At 45.5% G+C, this 21,623-nt stretch overlaps 1 protein-coding gene across 8 annotated transcripts in view; it reads right to left on the minus strand.

The window, feature by feature from the left end:
* RASAL2 (RAS protein activator like 2) overlaps positions 1-21,623 on the minus strand; it is a 164,777-nt gene that overhangs the window by 19,094 nt on the left and 124,060 nt on the right. For all 8 annotated transcript variants that reach the window (XM_054285631.1, XM_054285628.1, XM_054285630.1 and 5 more), the window contains 7 exons: positions 17,984-18,093; positions 9,195-9,348; positions 7,596-7,694; positions 6,272-6,826; positions 3,998-4,142; positions 1,268-1,412; positions 160-396 (listed from right to left, as the gene is read on the minus strand). In XM_054285631.1, the coding sequence (XP_054141606.1) occupies positions 160-396; positions 1,268-1,412; positions 3,998-4,142; positions 6,272-6,826; positions 7,596-7,694; positions 9,195-9,348; positions 17,984-18,093 (1,445 nt within the window). The remainder of the gene's footprint in view (positions 1-159; positions 397-1,267; positions 1,413-3,997; positions 4,143-6,271; positions 6,827-7,595; positions 7,695-9,194; positions 9,349-17,983; positions 18,094-21,623) is intronic.

Below are 21,623 nucleotides of genomic sequence, written 5' to 3' on the forward strand. Positions count from 1 at the left end.
ATAAGGAGAATTTATCTGAGGTGTCTCAAGTGTTCACATCCAAGTGAGAAGATTCCCCCTGTGCTAAATCTGGCTTCAGTCTGCCACAGAACCAGCTGCCTGTGAGCACAGCCAGGAGTGGGGCACGCTGCAGGTTTTGGTTGCCCTGGCAGCACCTACTTGGCGAAGTTGGCGAGGTTCTGGATGACCTTGGCGATGAGGGTGAGCGTGCGGGAGGTTTGGTCGTCGGGGTACTCCTGCATCAGGTTGAAGAGGCTGGGGGACATGATGGCAGGGCACAGGAAGCGCAGGAACAGCGAGGCGCTGATCAGGCGCTCGCTGATGTCCTGCTTGCCCCTGTTCAGGCACTGCTGCTTCCAGGATGCAAACACCTCCTTCAGCTCACGAGGGAACACGCTGGAAAGCAAAAGAAAACAAAAAAAAAAGGGAAATTAAATTGCACTGGCAACGAGATGCAAAAAGTTGAACTGGTGATCAGTCACTCAAAAACATCAGCTCTTTTTTACCTCCCCTTTTTTTCTCTTTCTCTCTAGGCTAGGTAATGTCATTAAGCCTCTATTCATAGATCCCCATTTAATCTGGTGGCACTTAAGTAGTCTTTAAAGCACCCCTTGTTCATCTGTGTTAAGTGAAGCCATTTCCAGACAGGCTGATTTGCAAGCTAGAACTACTTATCCATTGCTACCCTAGAGCAAACAGGGTATTAGAATACCGAAAACAAACGAGCCAAACTGAGCTCATCTCCATATCTGACAGTTTTACCTTGCTTGTTAGGCTCTCAATATTATGCCTTTGCTTCATGCCAAAGCAGAAAGGCCCCTCTTCTTCCACTGCTACTCAGAAACAGAGATTAATAGAACTCTCCCTGCCAGGGCTTCCTCTCTGTGATTTCCTGTTCAATCCCACACATCTGAAGGGTCTAAAAGTCTTCTGTACACATCAAAACTTGCAGCTTTTTATGGCAAGTCCAAGCTAAGCTGTTATCTCCTGACTTTATTCCCTCCTTATCCAGTCACACTCAGCATGTGCTCCCTTGGCAGGGATTTGGGGAGGTGTGGTTTGTGGGTTGGACCCCTCAGTCTGGGCACAGGTTCACCTGCAATCTGGAGTTTTGCAGGAAGGCAGTGAGGAGAGGGCACAAAGGCAGCCTGGGAGGATGGAAGGGGCTGCGCTCCTTCCCTGTCCCACTGCTGCTCCCTCGCCCTCAGAGGAGGAACAGGCACCCCATAGCAAACAGGGACAAAGGGAGGGAAGGAAGGTGCCTTACCAGTAAGAATTGATAATCTTGCAGAAGACCAGCTCACAACACATTTTCAGGTTGCACTGATGATCTGCTAATTCACTCTGTGAGCACCTGCTGGGATCTGCTTCACAGTTTTCATCTGACTCATACACAGCCTTGATAAACTCCCCTGGAAAAAGGGAAGAGAAGGAACCAGGGTAGTTACAAGAAAAGCCTACTTGACACACCTTTAAATCCTGCTTATGTTTTTCCCTGGCAACTGCCTGTCCTGCTCTGGGGGTCTGCAGCTCAGCCTCCAGACACCAGCTGTTGGGGACACTCCTCCCAGCCCTTTCCCAACAGAGCACAGCCTGGGCTCTGATGCTGCAGCCTCTGTGCCCTTGTGTCCCCAAGCACAGGTGTAAAAACAGGATGACTCTGCTTAGCAACCCTGCAGGCACTTCCCTTATGGCCTAGAGAGGAGGATTTGACTTGGTATTCAGTGTTATCAAGTATGAAATTATCCACAGTCCTAGAAATGAAGCTGTGTGCTATTTGTCTTCATAATTTCCCCAGAAAATGCTCTGGCAATGATATTTATTTATATTAATGCTAAATCTACCCTTTTTTTTTAATTTTAAAAAATGTCACCTTGCTCTTGAATAAGAGTAATACCCAAGCCCTAGCTAGATACTGCTAATTTTCTCAATCTCTTATATCAACACCTTACAGTGTTTTTATGGCCTGCATCTTTCAAGCTCCTTGGCATTTCTGTCACCCTTCCCTTTCAGCATCACAACAGAAACTGCTCACATACAAACCACATGAAGCTGCCTTTGTCTGACTGACTGGAATGAGCTACTCAGTGCTTTCCCTCCTCTGTATGCAGGCATTTCAAGTGATTTTTAAGCTGTTGGGTGTTCACTAGGAAAAACCCTTTATTCACTGGTTTAATGATTCAATGTCTTTCAAGTTCATCTCCTCAGATGATCTCACTGGCTCTGAGCTAACACAAGGCTTATTTGTGGAAAAGGGGTTTGTTTTTAGCCTTTGCTTTCCTAAAACCCCTTCAACACCTCTCAGCCCCTTCCCAAATCTCAGCTTGGTGTTGTTGCAAGTAAAGCAGGCACCACATTTTCTTAATTTTTGCTTACTTGCAAAACTGCTGGCATCACTTTTGTTGAGTCGATTCTGCTTTAACTCTTGTTTACTGGATAATATTTTTTTATCCTTAAATATATTTGAAACTCACTCTTTGTGGCCCAAAAGACCCTGCTATAATCAGATATAAGATTCCCTTCCAGACATGTTACATTGCTAACACCAACCACAGTGTCATTAATCCTTTCAAAGAACAGGGCAGTTGAGTAAAATGACATTTAAAACCCGACAAAGAATTAGATGGGGATATTGTCATGAGCAAAGTTGCCCTGAGCTGCAGACAAGCTGGACAGCCTTGGGGGCATTTTCCATCTCTCCTGCCTGTGATTTACCATCTTATCACTCAGTGCTAAATGATGTATTAGCAGTCATTAATGTTAGAATATTTTATGCAATTACTGCACATTAAGGAGCTTGCAGTCAGCTGTAATGGAGTGGTCCCCCAGCTGATGTTCAGCCTGCTGGGAAGCACAGCACAAAGCACCAGGCTGCTCGTTTCTCTGTACGAGGTGAGAGCCCACAACTGTGACTTGCACTCAGAGGTCCCACCCAGGAGAATAAAACTACCAGAACAGGCTCATTACACTCCAGAAATGGCCAAACTGGATGTAATCCCAGTGACTGCAGTGACCCTTGGAGCACTAATTTAGCCAGCTATCTCCTTGATGCCTTGCCAGAGTCTGGGATTGCTGAGGACAAGCGACACTGCTGGGAAAGCAAGCAGCTTGGCTTTTTTTCCCCCCTTTTTGAGAAAGGATGTGGTGTGGGACTTGGCTTTGGCCTGATCTTGTTTCTCTTGTATCAATTTCTAAAGCTTTCTTCATCCCAGAAACAACCGGGGGTGGGGTGGCTCATTGTGCAACTGTGGAGAAGGAAGATTTGTGTGGAGCTGCTGAAACCCGACTGTGGTGAGGCTGTGTGAGGCAGCCAGCCTGGGTTTGGTGCCCTTTGCTGCTGACTTTGGGTGGCCAGGAATTCCCCAGGCACTGGGTTATGACTAGAGCAGAACCTTTTGGTGGAAGGGAGACAATCAGAGTCCACCCTGGCACATAACAGTGGGCATGAGGACCCTGTGGGGAGGATGGAGTAGGAAATCCCAGGATGGCCAAGGAGTTTTAATGAGTCAGTGAATAAAGAGCAGGGATAAACACAGGCAAGAGGCTTCTCAGACAGGATGCATCTTGATCTCCTGTCCTGGGATGCTCAGCAGCCTTGCAGCCTCACTCCCTGGCCTTGTCTCTCCAAGGACGATGTGTCAAAACCCCTTTTTCAAGCCTATATCAGATGGGACAAGCACCATTGCTCACAAAGAAATGGCAGTGTTATACCTATTTAGCATGCTAGAGACACAAAACAAAGTTACCCAGAAAAACAGAACATGGCAATGCAAACTTGAAGAGGGACTCAGCTACATCAAATCTTGCCTTGCATGGGTGCTGCTCCTGCAGGCACCAAAGAGCACCTTCTCCACATGGAGGAAGGACACGGAGGGCAGGACAGTGTGCTGTCTGTGTATGGGACACTGAGGCTGAGGCTGTTCCTTCCCATCCCACATTCCCAGCTGCAGCCACAGCTCAGGGTCAGCCCTTGCTGTGCAAACAGGGGGTTTCTTACCCAGAGCATCCTGGAGGTACTTCTGTCCTACCAGCTTGAGGTATTCCTCAATAGCTTTGGTAGCAAGTGTGTTCTCCCTGAAGATCAAGACATCATGTTCTGCACAACGATCTACCTCAGCCATCACCAAGTCTGTCAAGAAGTCCTGAGGGAAAAAGGTCAAATGGCAAAGGTGATTTGAACCTGCTCAGTTGTGCCAGGCTAACTGCAGAAGCCAAGAAGGAAGGATATTTCAGGATAATAAATGATTTCTCAGCCTGAGACAAGGGGTGCAGCTGCCACATGAAGTAAGGACTGAGGAAATAGCCAGGTCTCCTCTTGGGTTTATTATATTTGTAGAATGATATAGATCACAAATTATAAAGGATGAAGCAAAAGTCTCTAAAAAAAACCTTTACAGCCAAGCTTGTGTTTCAGTTCAGCTCCAGAACAGAACCTCTCAGCAGCTTGTTTATCAGAGGCTTTGTCTGCTGACAGAAACTGTGCTATTATATTAATCCTTATCTTTATAAGCAACATTCCATAGAAACATGGATTTAAAAATCCAAATTAGAAGTGACACACAAGTTATTACAGCTTGATGATATTTGAATAAGAAAAATGGCTTAACAAATTAAATTCGCAAACCAAGACTGCTTTAGGATTTGGAAAAATAAAAGTTAACATTCAAATTGCTGGTTATCTACATGGCTTAACTTGAACTGTATTTGATTGTCCAGGCAGGAACTGTCAGCAAGCCTTGATACAGAGAATAATCTCTTGATATAGGGTCTAATTCTACAGTAATACTTATTTCCTCAAGTGGTAACTTTATGTGAGTAAACAGCATTTAGCACTCTTGGATTTCAGTCCATTATTGTTGTTTCTTTTTTAACAAAACCCACAAGAATTCTTTTCACCTGGCACAAACTGGGAACATCCGGCTGCATCCCCATCAGCAGAAGTATGAGCTGGAAACACCCTCTAAGGAGCTTTATGGCAGCCTGAGCCACCTGTGCTTCCCATAAATAGAGGTTCAGAACTTCACACACCAGGAATGCAAAGTTATAACACTAATTTATCAACTTGTTGCAGCAGGCACTGCAGCAGTGCAGAGCCTGTTTTCCAGCAGGGTTTCAACACAATCTTAGCTACCCGCTTCTCTCGTCAGATCACTTAAGGAACATGTTCCTGTCACACACAGTGTCACAGAGATGTTTCCAAGGGGCAAGCAGAAAAGCACCTTTTTGGGAATAGCTGGGTGAGGCTGTCCCTTGGGTGTTGTTTACAGCCATCCTTCCCCATCTCTATCCCTCTGATTTGTGCTTTGTTTGCTCTAGCTGGATTCACTGGCAGAAGGTGCCTCCAGTGTGGCCCTACTCACACAGCAGCAGTAGCCAGAGAGATCAATGCAGGCCAATGCTTCCAGAACTTCCCATGACCTGCAGGACACTCTCCCACAACCCATCTGAAGGAACCAGTGTGCACCCAGAGGTCCTCAGAGCACCCTTGGGGCAGGTGGGATCACCATTAAGTCGGTACAGATCCCCCAAATGGCTGCTCAAACACTGACCAGATCGATGCTGCATTGATCTGCTGACTCAGCGCTGACTCAGCACCAGCACCCACTGCTCACTGTAGCACAGGCTTATTTATAGAAGCACTTCTCCAGTTTACCAACCTCCTGTTCACTCCTCTCTTAACCTACATCCTGACTTTAGAACTGCAATGGGACACTCAAAGATAGGTGCTGATTTTCAGAATAACACCAAGTTACAGAGTCCTCCCGCTTACACTTCATACACAACATCCATTGTAAATCAGAGGCGACTGATGAAGGTGAGAGAACGATGAGGAGGACTCCATGGATATCAGAAGGCTAATTAATTATTTTATTATACTATACTATATACATTCCATCTAAACTGAATCTGCCAAGCACTCACTCTGCACACACTGCACTGAATCTTGTGACTGTCCCAACAGTCCCAACACAAACACACACACACACTTGGCCCTGATAAGTCAAGGAAACAAAACACCATCACTTTGGATAAACAATCTCCATATTGCATTCTACTTTAGCACAACACAGGCACAGCAAGTGATAAGAATTGTGTTTTCCCTTTCTCTGAGGTTCAGAGAATGTGAATCTTAGAAATCCTTGGGAAGAATTGTGCCTTGCTTTTCTCTGTGAAGAGAAATGTGGTAACAAACATCTGCTGCTCTCCAGTTTGCACCAGGAATCCCTTATGAGTAGCCAGAGTCACTCCAGCAGGAGCCACCTGTGCTTACCTTGGCTCTCCCAGTGCTCTGAAGGATGTGCACCAAGGCAGAAGCCATCTCCTCCTTGTTCTTGACGCTGATGACGGGTTCCAGCACGGAGCACAGCAGGGCGTAGTTGCTGGTAACATACTCCCCAAATTCCTTGTACTGCTCCATGGGCAGGATGGTGATGGTCTGGTAGCGGGATTTGATGCGGATGGAGGGCCCCCCTGCCTTGCCTTTGCTGGCTGTGGGGGTGCTCACTGGGTACCATTTCTCCACAAACTGCCGGCCGCTCACGCTGGCCGTGGGGATGTTGACCAGCCCTACGTAATTGTTCTTGTCCTTTTTCTTCTTCTTCTCCACGTCCTTGTAGATGTGAACAGTGATGCTCTGAATGTGCGGGAGGCTGTAGAACTCAAAGTGCTCCCCCCAGAAAATGTTGTCTGCTTTTGCTTTGCTGGTGGTGCGGGCAAAGAGGGTGTCATCAAGGCACAGCTCACAGAAGTATTTCTTCTTAGGGGTCAGGTCCTTGGCCTCTATGATCCAGAGGCGAAGCACGTTTTCAGCTCGACGGCAATTGTCCTGTGCAGGAGAGAGAGATCAGTTCTGATTCCAAACCCCTAAAAGTTGAATATTTCATCTTCTGAAGCAGTAGCAAAGGTGCTGCCTTTTCTGTCTGAGGCAAGGACAGAGTCAGAATTCAGAATCAGACAGTCTGATCCAGAGAGAATTGGAATCTCTAGAAAAATAGACATTTTCTAAAACAGAGGCAAAGGGCTGTCTTTTGTATGTCAAGAATGCTGGAATATTTTTCTTCTTCAAAAGCTGTATTTGAAATGCTTTAGAAAACAAACACTCCGCACAAGAGGCTGTCCAAAGCTGCCAGACTGGTGAGGAATCCCAGAGCACTCTTAGTCTGTCCCTGGGAGGTAGGATTGGAGCTATGGAGTGACCTATCAGACATTTCCAGCTGACCTATAACTTGATTCCCTGTCTCACTCCAGCTCCAATTGGTTTAATGTTGGATTTTTTCGGTTCCTAGATTAAAACACGACCCTTATGAAGGCATGCCCCATCTTTCCCAGGTGCATGGCCTCAGGAATCCAGCCTGCATCCCAAGCTGGCACTGGGCAGGGATCAGGAACAGGCTGGTGTGTGTTTACTCATTAAAGGTCTGCCCTGCTGCACTCCTGGAATAGCACAGGGCAGCTTTAGACACACGGATGAGCAGACAGCTCCCCAGACTAAATTAATTGAAGATGCATCTGTGGGAAGCCCTGGTACACTGGACTAAAATCCAATCATCCCACCTCCATTCCCCCACTAATCTCATTTCTGCAGCTCCCATTACCTTCATCGGCTGCGATAGTCTGCGTATGTTTTCCATCCACCAGTCCCTCTCTGCTGCAGAGGAACAACTGAAGCATTTACTGCCCTTGGAGTAGGTTACCTGCAATGAATAAATGACAGACTGAGCCAAGGCAAGCCTAGAAGACATGGAAGAAGCTGCAAAAAGCAAGGAGGAAGATAAACAACGTTTGAGTAACAAACTAAATATGAAAAAGGGAGGTGAAAATACAGCGGCCTAGAAGGCAGAGAGGATAAAAGGCCCACAAAATGCAGAGAGCAAAAGAAGTTTGAGGTTCTATAAAAGTAGAGAAACTAAAGAATTTATATAAAATTAAGAGCACCAGAGGCTCCTATTAAAGACTTTTAAACAAAGCTTTAATCAGCCAGTTAATCTTTCTATTTTAAAAGAGTTGTTAATTGATCTGTGGCTATTAAAGCTTGCTGATTTCCCTGTGAAGGCCCAGGGGCACAGGATCTGGTTACCAACAGTGTAAGGACAGACAGAACTGACAATGCATTGGCATAAGGCAAAACCCACTGGCCATAATGACTTCAATAAATACAAAATATTTCCAGGGGTCCATATAGGCAGCAGCAGCCTAAACAAACTGAGGGAGCTGTGCTCTGCTCCAGCCCTGACAGCTCTGCTTTCCCACACCAGGGAACCGCCTTGTTCCTTCCCCTCTTACGTGGCCTGACAAGCCTCATTTACTCTTTCCATTCATTTGTGCTCACAATTACAAAGCAGTTTGAGGCAACAGCCTCAGAGCTAAGCTGCTGCCAGTGTTTTCCACCCAACTCCCCAAGCCCAAGCAAACTGCAAAGTGTTTCCAGCCAGAAGAATGAGGCTGAAGCAAACAGGAACAGTTCCTGGATGCATCATGAGGGACCAGAGCCTGATATGCTGATTTACTGCCAGAATTTTTCAGGTTGTAAACAGATCTTTGTTCCAGAAATTCAGACACATCTGACTAATCCTGCTGAAGGCAGAGTGACCTGCCCCTGCCACGACAGGTGATGTGGCCTCAGCTGCATGCAGACACACAGGGCTGCACTGCTGGAGCTGTGATGGCAGGACTGAGCTCACACAGAGCCACAGCCTGCAGCCTCTGCTGAAACAGCCAAGGGAGCTTTGGATCCTGCTTCACGGAGCCATGGACACGTCCACAGCCACTGAGGCTTCTCCTCTGGCAACTTGAAAGCACTGAGCTAATGGAATGGGGCTCTGACTGGAAAACTCATTTCTTGGGTACAGTCAATTTTCTAAATTCAATTTTAGGTGAATTTGGAGGGGTGAACACACAGCTAATGTACACACTATTGCATATCCATTGTGCTGTATGTATCAACCATACATTTGCATGCACACTACAAATGCTTATCAAATGAAGAGATTTTTCAATTAGAAAAAGACTTCTCTCTGTTTCAGTGACTGATGCCATTAGCCTCAAGGACTTCAAAAGTCACATGGAGGCTCAACAGCTCCCACCCAAACCTCAGCCAGGCAGTGGCTGCTCTGTTTTCCAGTCCCCAGTCCTGGAGCAGCATTCCCCAAGGGTTCAGGGGGATGGCAGCTGCCTGTGTTGGAGCCTGTCCCTACCTCAAAGCAGAAGTCTCGTCCAAGGATGCTGTTGTGAAGTGGTTTGACAAAGACTGCTTCTTCTGCTGCAAAGTCCAGAGTCTCTATGGTGCTGGCTTGGTTCAGTAAAGACTCATGGGAACGGGACTCCTTCAGCTTGGGCAGCTCACGTGGTCTGGAGGACAAGGAGGAAAGGAAATGTCTTGGTTTTTCTCACAATTACCAAAAAGAGCTGGCAAGATGCCAGACAAAGCTGCAGCTTGTCTCGGTGCTTATTCAGAGCAACTTCCACAATTAGTCTGCAAACCTTATGAAAATAACATTAGGCCAGCAACCCCAGACTCCCAAGGCAATATCCAGCCTAGGAAGTTCATTCCCACTGACCTAGAAATTATAGCTGCCAAGCTGTCAGTGAAAGAATAGCAGCAAAAAATTCAGAACTTAACTGCTGAAAATTTTAAAAAGCCCATATAGGTAGCTTTGGATGTAATACTGAAAATACTTGTTACTAGCTAGATTAGTAGACAGATGTTGTGTATTAGCAGCAAAGAGCACATGGATCCCTAAATCTGTAACCAATGCAGAATGAGGATTATTCATTAGAGCAGATGACCCTTCACAATATACTTGATTTTTCACATTCAAAGCCTTTACACTAAATATACAAATACACAAACCACACAAATTCCATCCCACTTCACGATTGCTCAAATCAGTCATCTTGCATTTTCCTTTTCAGCCGCTTCTTCCAGCTTGAATTTCCAATTTTTTTGATACTTTCTTTCTCTTTAACTTCTCACTAACACACACTGCTTCTCCTTTCCAGCTGATTTCCTGTAAATCCCTGAGCTCCACCAGAGCTGAAATCTCCCACATTGACAGCACTTTTTTATCAAGGCAGTTTTCTCTTTGTCCCCACCAGTTCTTGAACACTTCTCAAAGGCATTTCCCTCCCTCCACTGTGCCACAGCTTTTGACAATCAACAGTGACATTATCAAATGTGTTTTAACCCTTTCTGTACTCTCCCAATATGATTTAACGCAACATTTGTGCACAGTGGGGAGCTCTGCTGTCAAACAGCACTGCAAAATGTGCCCAGTGTAGAGGTGATGTGGCTTCTCCTTCTGCCTCCAACCTGCCCTAGAGGCTTCTGCAACAGCCACAGAACACCTGAGGCACAGCTTGCAGCTCAAGGTAAACATCACATGCAGACACATCTTATTTTTCCTGTGGCTGGAATTGAGTCAAGTCCTTCACAGCTGAGCAGCAAGGAGGAGGAGCACAGAGTCCCAGCTTAGCAGAGAAGGAGCTGCTGGCCTGGCAGGTCCAGCTTTTGTTAAGATATTGAAGTCCCTGTGCTCAGTGATCCCTGAAGGCAAGTCCATAAATGTGGCTGCCCATCCAGCAAGTGTGACTGGGCACAAGGAACAGATGTGGAAGCAGAGAGGCATCAGCTCTCAGCACATCACTCAGAGAAACACAGAGCTCCTGTGTTCATCCTCACAGTGTTTCCTCTTTGATTCAGTCCCCAGTATCAAATGGAAAATGTTAAAAAATGTTATTTATAGAGGAAAGAAAAGCACAGCTACCTCCAACAGCTTCCCTAATTTTGAAAAGTAATTAGTTTCTCTACACTTCTCTCACATATACAAAAAAAGTTCCTCACATTCTTTATCCTTAGCAAAATCAAACTCCTCCCACCTGTGAGCAATTCTATAGGGGAACTCAGAGGCAAAAAACCCCAAACATTTGGAAAAGGCATCCGAACGAAGGCTGCTTAACAAAACCCTGGGTACCACAAAGGATCCAGGCAATGCAACAAGCAGAGCTCACCCAGCTGCTCTTTTGTATGGTAAGAAATGCTGCAGGTATTGGAGCAGATTCACACACGATAAGATTTATTAAACAGCGAGGGAGGACTTGGTTCCCATTTCATATACTGAATGACCTAAGTGCAGGCAGCAAAACTCTTTGATGGGAGGAATATTCCAAAGCCAGATTTCAGATGCAAAGCAGCAGCCCTGGCTGTGCTGTGCTTTGTTCTAACAGGTTCCAGCGGCAGCTGAACCAAGGCAAACCCAAACCTCAGCCATGTATAATTGAGCACTTGCTGCAGTTAAGGTAGGGCAAGTCTAAAATAAACACACCACAATACACCACTCTAATGTCATCTCTGCAAAATCCTCTCTAATTTTTCCTCTCAAGAAAGCACTGCTGAGGTCACTTGGCTTCTGTCCCTGCCTCAAACTGAGCAATTCCTGTCCTTACAAAGTACTGGGAGCCTGCAGCCAGCGCCTGGTCAGTGAAGGAAAGCATGGAGTGAGCACAAAGAGGGGGAAGAGGAGGGAAAGAGAAATAATTACCAAAGAAAGAAGGGGGGGGGGAAATGAAAAAAAAGATATGTAGCAATTTCCAGTTAAGCAGAGGCTGCACTTGGAGCAAGACAAGGCAGCAGACCTACACAAAACAACTGTAGAGCCACTTAGCAGAGCATCTCCAGATCATAGCGGTGCCTCATGCCACAGCCCTTCCTTCCCTCCAAACCTCCTGCTCCTGCCACATCTCACACAACAAATCCTGCCCAGAGAGGAAGAAAGGCACAAACAAATCCAACAGGAGCTCTTCCTCAAGCCTCAGGTTACAGATTTCAGAGGAACACCGTGCCAGGCAGACAGGCTGGGACCAGGAGAGCAGCCACAGGTACAGTGAGGAAAGCTCCCTCCTTGGTGAGGAAGGCTCCCTCCTTGTCAGCTCTGCTCTCTCCCCACAGAGCCAGGAGAGGCTCCTGCCTGCTCCTGGGTTGCCAAGGCACAGACAGCATCCCCTAAGGAGATTAGGGGGGGCTGGCAGCCAGCAGAGGCAGCTCTGCAGGCGTGGCTAAGGTGACCTTCCTAGACACAGAAGTTCCTCCTTGTCCTTTCCTACAGCTTTGATGAGATCCAGACATTAAAGGCAACGTGAGAGAGCAAGGAATCTTCCAGGAAAGCCTCCAAACAGCCTCGGGGAACAGGGCAGGGGCAAGGCAGGTACACACAGCAGATGCACTCCAAGCCTGCACACCCATCTGGCAAGTCACACCTTTCAGGAGCATCTCTGCTGCTCCACTGCTCGTCTGACCAGTGGGCTGTGAGCACTGGGGGTTGCTGCAGAGCAGCTGGAGCACTGGTAGTTTTGTTGACTCAGGGTCCCGTGGCAGACAAATGTCAGTCTGTTCCAGCAATCCTTTGAAGTTACCATATTTAAAACAGCTCAATAAACTGATGAAGTGGCTTAGAACTGGCACTTTATCTTCCACAAACATCAGAACATCCTAAAGCTGTTGGTTAGATGCAACCACATGCATTTACAAACACAAGTGCATGCATTTGTGAGCACCACAGTATAGATTTCATCTATTGATAGATCTGCAAGGCAAATCTTTGACTTGTGCCTATATCAGCAGCATCCCAATCAATACAGGCAATAATTATACAGAAATAATACTTCTCTGTTGCTTTAAAGCCTCATCTGATCTGCTGAATCTGTAAAAAGGAAAGAAAATTGCTTGCTGGCTTCCTTTTGCCATAGATGCCACTAATTCACATCCCAGTGTCCAGCAAAGGGGCTGGATTAACAGGGTCCTTCCTGTATTAGGTAGGAAGCTACTGGGAAAATGAGCATTGCTCAGACTCTGTCAGCAGAGAGGTAATCCCAGGGAAGCAGATTACTGTAAACAGGAAGATCACACATGCAAAAAGTGGGGGAAGGGTTGTTTGTCCAAATCTGTTTCTGTTAAACAGCTCCATTAACAACACAAATCCTGTTTTAAATTACAACTAACCTCCCATGATCAACTTTTCATCCTGTTGCTTTTTCTATCTATGTCTGTAAACAACAGAGATTGCAAAGGAACTACATGGGAGTTCAAACAGTTATCAAGGCACCAAATAATTCTTATAAACTCTCCATAAATTCTTTCCCATAGGACAAACAGACAGAGGAGGAGCACGTCAGGGAGTATTTTAAACTTCTCACCTCTTTTCACATGTTTTGGAGCACTGGTCTTCAGAGCTGCATCACTTCCTTGTAAATCAGAGCCCAGACAATGCCCTAAACCACTGACCTGGCAGCAGCATGCAACTGCCACTGAGAAAGAGCTCTCCAACCACCCCATCTTGCCGGCCCAGCCCCAAGCTGACCCTTTCTCCTTGCACACCATAATTCAGTAATTTTCCATGACAGGAAAATCTCAGTTGTAAGCCGGGAACTGGAAACCTCTGGCTTTCAGTGGCTGCCCATGGCACACAGCAGCCTATTAGCAAAGCCCTATTATAGTCTACTGTCTGTAAGGCACGTAGAATAAAGGGTTAAAATCCTAATTGCTCTGGTTATGAAGTTCTCCTGCTGATTTTGACCTATTTAAAAGCCAACCTACAAGGCACAAAAGACTTCCAATTACCGAGCTTACCAGGGAGAGCTCTATATTACTTGTAAAACAAGCCTGTGGACATCAATAATCCAAAAGATTTGGAAGAAAAAAAAGTTTAAAAATGAACTTTCCTTTACCAAACTGGTGTGAAAGGAAACAGCTCAGCCCAAGCACCCAGCTACAGCCAAGTCTCCAAATTGCCTTACACCAAGCTGCTCGTCTGCATGCTTCAAATAATTCCAGCAATCCCCATGTGCTGGGAGGCACTCCCCAAGAGCAGAAAGTCGAATTCAATACTCAGCCACTCTGCAAAGTCACAGGGGAGAGCCTGGACTGTAATGCAGAGAATTTTCTGCTGTTCTCCCAGCTCCCAGCCCCGTGGAATGGGACCCTACCGTCTCCAGCATCCCCTGCAATTCACCGGCTCTGCCCGTGCTGCAGCACCAGGATTTTCCCTGTCCAAATGCTCATTTTGTAGGCACCACACCCCTCTTCATTTTCCAACTGCCAATTATCTGAACATCCTATTACCTGGTCAACAATTCTACAAGTCTAACCAGTTTTATTATTAATTTTTTTTTTGAAAAATCAGAAACTTAGGGTAACTTATTTATCTGCAAGTCACACTCAGGTGTGATTAAATGCTGGGGTTTTCTGGGTATATTTTTCTAGTCTTCCACTGAGATTCTGGTCCTTTCTGGCAAGGTCCTACCCAAAGCCTCATTGTTTGAATCCTGGATTTGCAAAGCCCTTCCCTGCCTGCCTTCTCTCCCTGCAGATCACAGCTTGTCTAACAGACACCTCTCAGGGCTCAGCCAAGCAGGCTGCTGAATTTCACAGCAGGAGAGTTCTCCTCTCTCCTCTGGTCTCTGCTGTTAACGTTTCCAATTGGTTTGTTTTGATGGACCAGAAATGCTTAATTGATGCAGTTTCATTTCCCTGCTAAACTCAAGGTGAATGCTCCACGGAGGAGCCTTTGCAGAGAAGCATCAGCCATTAGGAAATATCTATTTATAAAGGGGTCAAGTGAGCTTGCAGGTGGGAGAGAGTAGCCCAGCACTAAGGGGAAGGTCTGTGACAAATGCTGGGGTCTTGTTAAATTTTCAGTGGAAAACCAAACAACTGCTGAAAGAAATAAGTTCACCAAAGCAGGAGTGAGGCATCCCTCCAGAAACAAACCACTCCTCCCTCCCCTTTCCCCACACTCCAGAGTGCTGATAGCTACAGATATGCTGAATGAATGCAAGCTGGGAGTGAGTCAAGCCTTAATAAGGCATTGTGTAACACAGATTTCCATCCTGACAGCTAAATCAGGGAGAAAATCCCCCACCCTTTTTTTCAAAAACCGACGTTAAATTAGAGCGAACCTGAAAAACACGGCAGGTTTTGCTTCTATGAGTTACACGAGCCCTGCTATTTTCTCACTGCAAAGAGGCAAGGAGGGAGGAACAGGAACTCACCCAAAGTAGAAGAAGCTGTGGCTGGAGGAGTGGTACCTTTTGACCATGAAGCCCAGAGCCATGGCTACCTGCTTCCCTGTGCCCTGCCGGAGCCCATTCCCAGCCCCGCTGCCTCTGGCTCATAATGCCAGAAATGACTTTTAGCAAAGCAGGAGGATTCCCACGTGGCAGTAAATCCCAACAGGGCAAAGCCCTCCCAGCTGTCTGCAGAGCTTTGCTGCAGTCACTGAGACCATATGCAGCCAGTCACAATCATCGCTGCTCCCTCTCTGTAAACAAAACTGCTGGTCCTCTTGGAGATACCCTCAAATTCCTGCCCACAAACTGGAAATATTCATTTGGCCTCTCCTTTCAAATAAAATTTTCCTTAAGTCTTTTCTCAAGCCTTTTTTACATGTTTTATATATTATGGACACTGAGAAAGCATTACAGATGAATGTGTGAGTTGAAAAGCCCAAAGGAAGCAGGAGGAAACAGGCTGGAAAAGCTGTGAAAGATGCCACGGTGACACGGTGCCAGGTCCCCTCATGGTGAGAGCTGTTGGCAACCTGGTGAGATGCTGCACTGGCCACACATTAAAGAGCCTCATTCCCACCTGCCCTGGCTCACAAAGGAGCACAGTCTAGTCCTGCCACAGCAGTGGCTTGTAAAGACAACACATTCAAGCACAAAAAACCACCAGCAAACAACCTGAGCCTGAGAAACAGGAGGGATGTGAATTACAGACTGAGAGGTTATGGATTTATTCCTACAGGACACCTGGATGCTGATCCATGTTTCTAGAGGGGCACCAGAACTCTCTCCTCTCCCTACCCACTAACCCAGACACACTGAAATAAAGTTAAAAACCAGAAAAGGTACATTAGCCAATTGCTTTCTGCTGAAACAGAAAATCTGATTACAAAAAAATCTGCAACTCATCTCCATCCCTGCTCCCGACAGCATTCCTGACTCCCTTCTGTTTTAAATCAGCTCTGAACAGACAGCATCCATCCTCTGTCATCATCCAGCATGGCATGCAATGTTACAGTATCCCACATCTTGATGTGCACCAGGATAACCAATCTTCCTTAGTCCAGAATTTTAGAGGTATTTATCTGTAAAATCTCCACTTTCTTGACAGGTCCCAAACACCCTAAAAAGCATGAAAAGACAGTGTGACAGCAGCCTCTATTTCCTTCTAATCCATGCAGGGTTTTCATTTATAAAGCTGTATAATACTTTCTTTGAAGGCAGGGCTCTTGTGTTTGTCAGAGCAAGAAAAGGGAGATGCTATCACTCATCCTGGCCCTGAAAACCTGTGCAACACCATGACATCACCCAGAATCACCTGCCTGAAATGGGAAAGGGCTGACTCACCAGGGCAGGACAGCAAAGTTCTCACTGCTACAGACTGAGAGGCTCAAACAGAATGGGGGGGACAGAAGGTGAGAGAGAGGCAATTCCTGCTCATGGATTTAGAGTCAGCTCTATGTTCAATAATGGCACCATGTGATCAAGTACCTGGATTTTATGCTTTTGTGCTTTCATGAATTTCCTGAAATTTTTTTGAATTTTCATCAAAGAAAATTCACATTTCATTTCAGTCTAGTTGAAATTTTGTGCCCACACAGGCAGGGAGTGGAAGGGGGTCTGCTTTTTCAGAGAAGGCAGCTTTGCTGTGTGTTACATCATATCTTAAACCAAAGATGTAGGAATTAATTATAGCTATATTTATTAGCTTTCCCAGAAAAACAGTGCTTCCCTGACACTACAAAAGCAAGTATCCAGGAAAGACAACCAGATTATTTATGGCAAAGAAATCTTCACATTACAAAAATTCAAGCAAAGCTGCTTTCAAACAACGGTAAAAATAACAGGTACTTGATTGCCTGGTCGCATTATTCAAGATGCTTATGCTCACTGAGTTGCTATTATAGCCACATTGCAACACTCTGAAAGTAGAGATTTATGGGAAAACTTGCATCAAAGCAGCCTGGGTGGACTACAGGAGCAAGGCCATCTAGATGGTTAGTCACATCTGGTAAGCAGCAGGCTTTTCTGTAACTCCTGATGTTAACAGACCTCCAACATCCACAGCCTTGGTATCTCTGTGATTTTATGGTCTGCCTTTCAGATGGAGAAGGCAGCACCATTGATTGAAGCAGCACAGCATGACAGATACAACTAATGAATTCAGCCCAGCTAAAGGAGAAGGGAAAATGCACTGAACAATGTCAGATCACAGAAGCCTGCCGTGGCCTCCAGTACAGGCCAACTGATTTTTCACTCTCTCTACTTCTCCTGCTGGGCTACTCTGGAATGTAACACAGAATATGTTTAATAAAAACAATCAAGGGACTTTGCAAACAGTTAGGAAACACTGTGTGTAAGAGCCTTTGCTTGCCTTGTATACAATCCAGCCAAAAGCCAAGATAAACCAAGTGGAGCACTAAGATGGTCAGAAACTACTGAGTTTTCCAGTTTTCTGAAAAAACAGATCATCGGTTCCTTGTGGTAACACTGCAATAACCAAAACACCAACACTGCAAGGGTCCTCAGAGTGCCTGAATTGCACTGCACACCTCTGGGCTGTGCCAGCACTGGTGGAACCACCCTGCTCACACCAACACAACTCCTCCTCTCACTGGCCTGCAGGCAAGCCCTGCATGCTGCAAGGCAGATTTCTCTCCAGCTGATCAATCCCATGGTTTTGTATCATACAATTGGAAGTCTGCAGCTTATTTGAAACAGATGCAGGACAAGGTACTGGAGTCCATCTGCTTAACCTGAGCTTTTGGACAGCTGTGAGGAGCAGCAGTATCAGCAGTACACTGCACACTAAGCTTAAAGGTACAGAGGCAGCCCCACAAACCCCCCTCATGCCAGCTGGACAATAAATCCCCCTCCTGCCCTCCTCCCCTGGGTGCACCCACTGCTGGGTGCCAGCTCTGCCCCTTACCTGTCCTCAGAGTTGTTGGGGGAGGGCAGACGGAAGCTGATGTTCCTGTCCAGCTTGGACTGGCTCTTTGTCCTCTTGATGGACCCTTTCAGGCGCTTGCTGAAGAAGCCCTGCAGTGAGAAGGTGCAGAAGTGAAACAGGGAAACTGATGGCAGCCATGAATCACCCAGTGCTCTGCCACTGAGCCCAAACACAGAGGTTTGATGCCAGCCACAGGACGGGCTGGACTGGGATTGCTGGGAGCAGGAAGAAAGGCAGGGCTGGGTTGGCAGTGACAGTTCCAGGAGGGGAGAGCCTCAGTTGCAATAATTAGCACTACTCACATTACTGGGGCACTTCAGTGGATTCCAGCTATTATACAAGAGATCCTAACCCCACAATCATCATTTAAAAAGGAGCAATCTTCAATATCAGTATTTGTTCCTACTTCCCCTCTCTATGCCATGTTTTTAATTCTTGGTGAGCTTCAAAGTACAGAGGTTCTTATATTATGAGCTTCTATTAAGCCTACAGTTGCAGCCAGGTTTGCCTTTTTAATTGTGATATAGCACATTAAACCTTTAAATAATTCATAATTTCAATAATCTGGCTAGCCAGAACAGAAAATTTCAAAGCATTTCCCACACCACTGGGAAATCTGGCTTCAGATATCAGTTATAATATTAGTAAGAAGCAAAGCTCAATTAAAAAATCTGCTTAGGATCTAAAAATAAAATAAATCTTCAAAGAATCTCTCTTCAAACTACAATTTTTCCCCCAACAATCACAGCCCAAAGCCATGTTAGTTGGAGGGAGCCTCTGGGATCATCTCCTGCTCAATGGGAGTGTGCTGCCAACACTAGGTCAGCCTAATTCTGAGTTGGTCTAGCCAAGTAGTGAAAACCTCTGGAGACAGAGGAAACAAAGGAAGGGGAATCTGCTTTCTGCATCTGAAGGCAGTGCTACATTTAAGACTGCCCTTCAGTTTTAGTTTCTGAGCCAGAGGCTCCTCAGGAGTGAAAGCTGCTATATTCTCCTGATAAAGCGGAAAAGAAAAGGCTTGATATCGAAATAAAAAAAAAAAAAAAAAAAAACCCACACCAAAACCAAACCAACAAAAAACCTCAACCAGAAAAAAAAACAAAACAAAAACCACCCAAAAACCCCTCCAAACAATAAAACCAAACCCCACAAATGTATCCAATGTGCTCAATGTGCTGGGGGGGAAGGTCCCGTCAAAAGGGCAGAGTGTTTTCAGCTGTGTGTGCTGCTCACTCTGCCCATGATGCTGCATTTCTCTTGGTCCTGGTATTGAAAAAGTGCCTTTGAAAAATCACTGTAATCAACAGATGCTCCTGGGCTTCTCTTGGGGCAGTTGCTGGAATTCAAGTAGAGGATGTGCAGCCCTTTCAAAGGCACTTTTGTATATTCTGACCTCTCAGCATAAAAGGTAACAAACCCAGCCACAGGGATTCAGATCTGCTGGACCCTGGCTTCAGTCCAGGCCCTCCCAGTCTACTCCAGCTGCAAACATGAAATAAGAAGGCTTTTTCCCCTTAAGGGCAAATAAGACAAAGCTGACCCAATTCAGCAGGGGTCCAGAAGTATTTGTATTGAATAATTCCAAATCACACTCAGAGAAAGATGGTGAACATTCATTTTTGTGTGCATGTACAGTTTTAAATTGGTACTGCTTTAACATGGAACATGTTCTTGGTTTAATTGAACATAATCTATACCCCACTGAAACAAATGTTCTGTGTGGGGTTGAATAAGGCTAGCCAGAGCTGACTATACAAAAAACCAAAATAAAACAAAATCAAAAAACAAACAGGGTAAGAACATATTTAAAGACAACAATTTATTCAAACAAAGGGTGTGCTTATTGGTCATCCTCAAGAGTTGAAAACATTTTCAGTATTTGTTCTGTGCTGGCAGTTCATGCAGGGCCAGTGCTTACAGATGGACAAACTGGGAGCAGCATGAAAAATTCACACGTGCCAGAACTGAGCAGAGTTTTTTGACTTCCATTTGCCAAAGGAAATGCTTTTAAATACCAAGTGCAGATAGAAAAAAAAAAATATAGTGATGAAAAATAAACTTCTATTTGCAACAACACCACCTAACTGAAAGTTTTATTTCCTTTTACTCCTATAGACAAGAAATTCCCGCCAATGTTTACAAAGCAGCCTGCACCATTAAAAAGACAAAAACACCTCTACTGCTTTTCTTATGTCTAGCCATTTCTCCTAAATACTTATTTCAACACAAAACTGACTCTTGTTTGGCTCTTATACCTAAATGTAATGGAGTGTCTGAGCTTTAAGAATCATCATGGAACTTCTTTAAAAACAGTGAGAATTTTACTGCTTAAACAAACACCCTCAGACAAAAAGATGTAAATTATTACCCAAACTGCCCAAATTGATGAGACTATGTTCTTAATCAAAAAAAGTACAAAATATCTGGTAGGATAACTAGCCAGGATGAAATTTGAAAAGCGACAGATTTGAGGTTCACACTTGATGAGATGGAGTTCAGTGCAAATAGCCCTCAGAGTCACGGGTTTAGGGGAACAAGGATGGAAAAGAGAGATGGGGAGAGAGCAATGGTGCACAACCACACACACACAATCAGGAACAGGTCAGGGCTGGTTTGTCACCTCATCCAAAAGCATCAAACACTGGCCTAAGAAAACCCAATGATAACAACCTCTAAAAATAATTCAATCCCACTGAGAATTCTGTTCATCTCATTTGGAAGTGAAGCCACTCGACTCTCCCTCTCTGCCAAGAAGCAATCTCCACAGGAGAAGGGATAATTCAGCAGGCTCTTGGAAACTTCCCCTCATGGCTGCACAGGGAAAGCACAGAAACTCTCACCCCCAAGTATTTCCAACCCAGGAGTGGTGGCTGTTGAGGGCAGTTTAGGCTTTAGGAAAAGATGAATTTGTTTAAAGATGCCAACTGGCTGTTTGTCCTTAACCTGAGCAGGGCAGCACAGAAGTGTGTGACAAATTCAAAGGCAGCCCAAGTATGAGCTACTCAACTCCTGGACTGCTGCTCCCTATGGACATGATGATTCTCCACTCCAGGGAGAGCAGCCCATGCATAATAAATAATGATTGTCCTGGCTGTTCTAAAGGGAAAGGTGAATTCAGCCATGAACAAATGAAATTGTGTATAACCAGAACACAGATCAGCCATCTATAAAAGGCAATGGTATCAGTGCAAGTTTCAGAGCACTAAAAGTGGGGTAAAATGGGCAACAAAAAAATTCCATCTTACACACGGTGCTGTTCCCTCCATTAGTTCTTTCTGGGGACAAACACACTGCATCTGAGCCTTGCAATGCTTCTTGAACATCTGTAATTCTTGATGAGGAGCACCAATGCATTATTAATAACACCAGGTGGGTAACTTCATTTACAGAGCCATGAGACTCATCATCTCTGAGGGGAAGGGCTGGATGGGTACAAAGAGAACCCTCAAGTGGCTGTGGATGACAGCAGAACTGCCTCCCCACAAACATGCCTGGTGAGGACATGAAGCATTTTATTCCTTAAGCTGTTCACAAGCAGCTATCAAGGCAAAAAACAATGTCATAGCCAAGTGAAAACACTGTCCTGTGCCAGTAATGCTGTACAGCTATGGGAAGGCAA

The sequence above is a fragment of the Melozone crissalis genome, unplaced genomic scaffold (genome assembly GCF_028551555.1).
Source record: "Melozone crissalis strain CALT ecotype California unplaced genomic scaffold, PUWL_Pcris_2 ptg000045l_1, whole genome shotgun sequence".
NCBI classification, from domain to species: domain Eukaryota; kingdom Metazoa; phylum Chordata; class Aves; order Passeriformes; family Passerellidae; genus Melozone; species Melozone crissalis.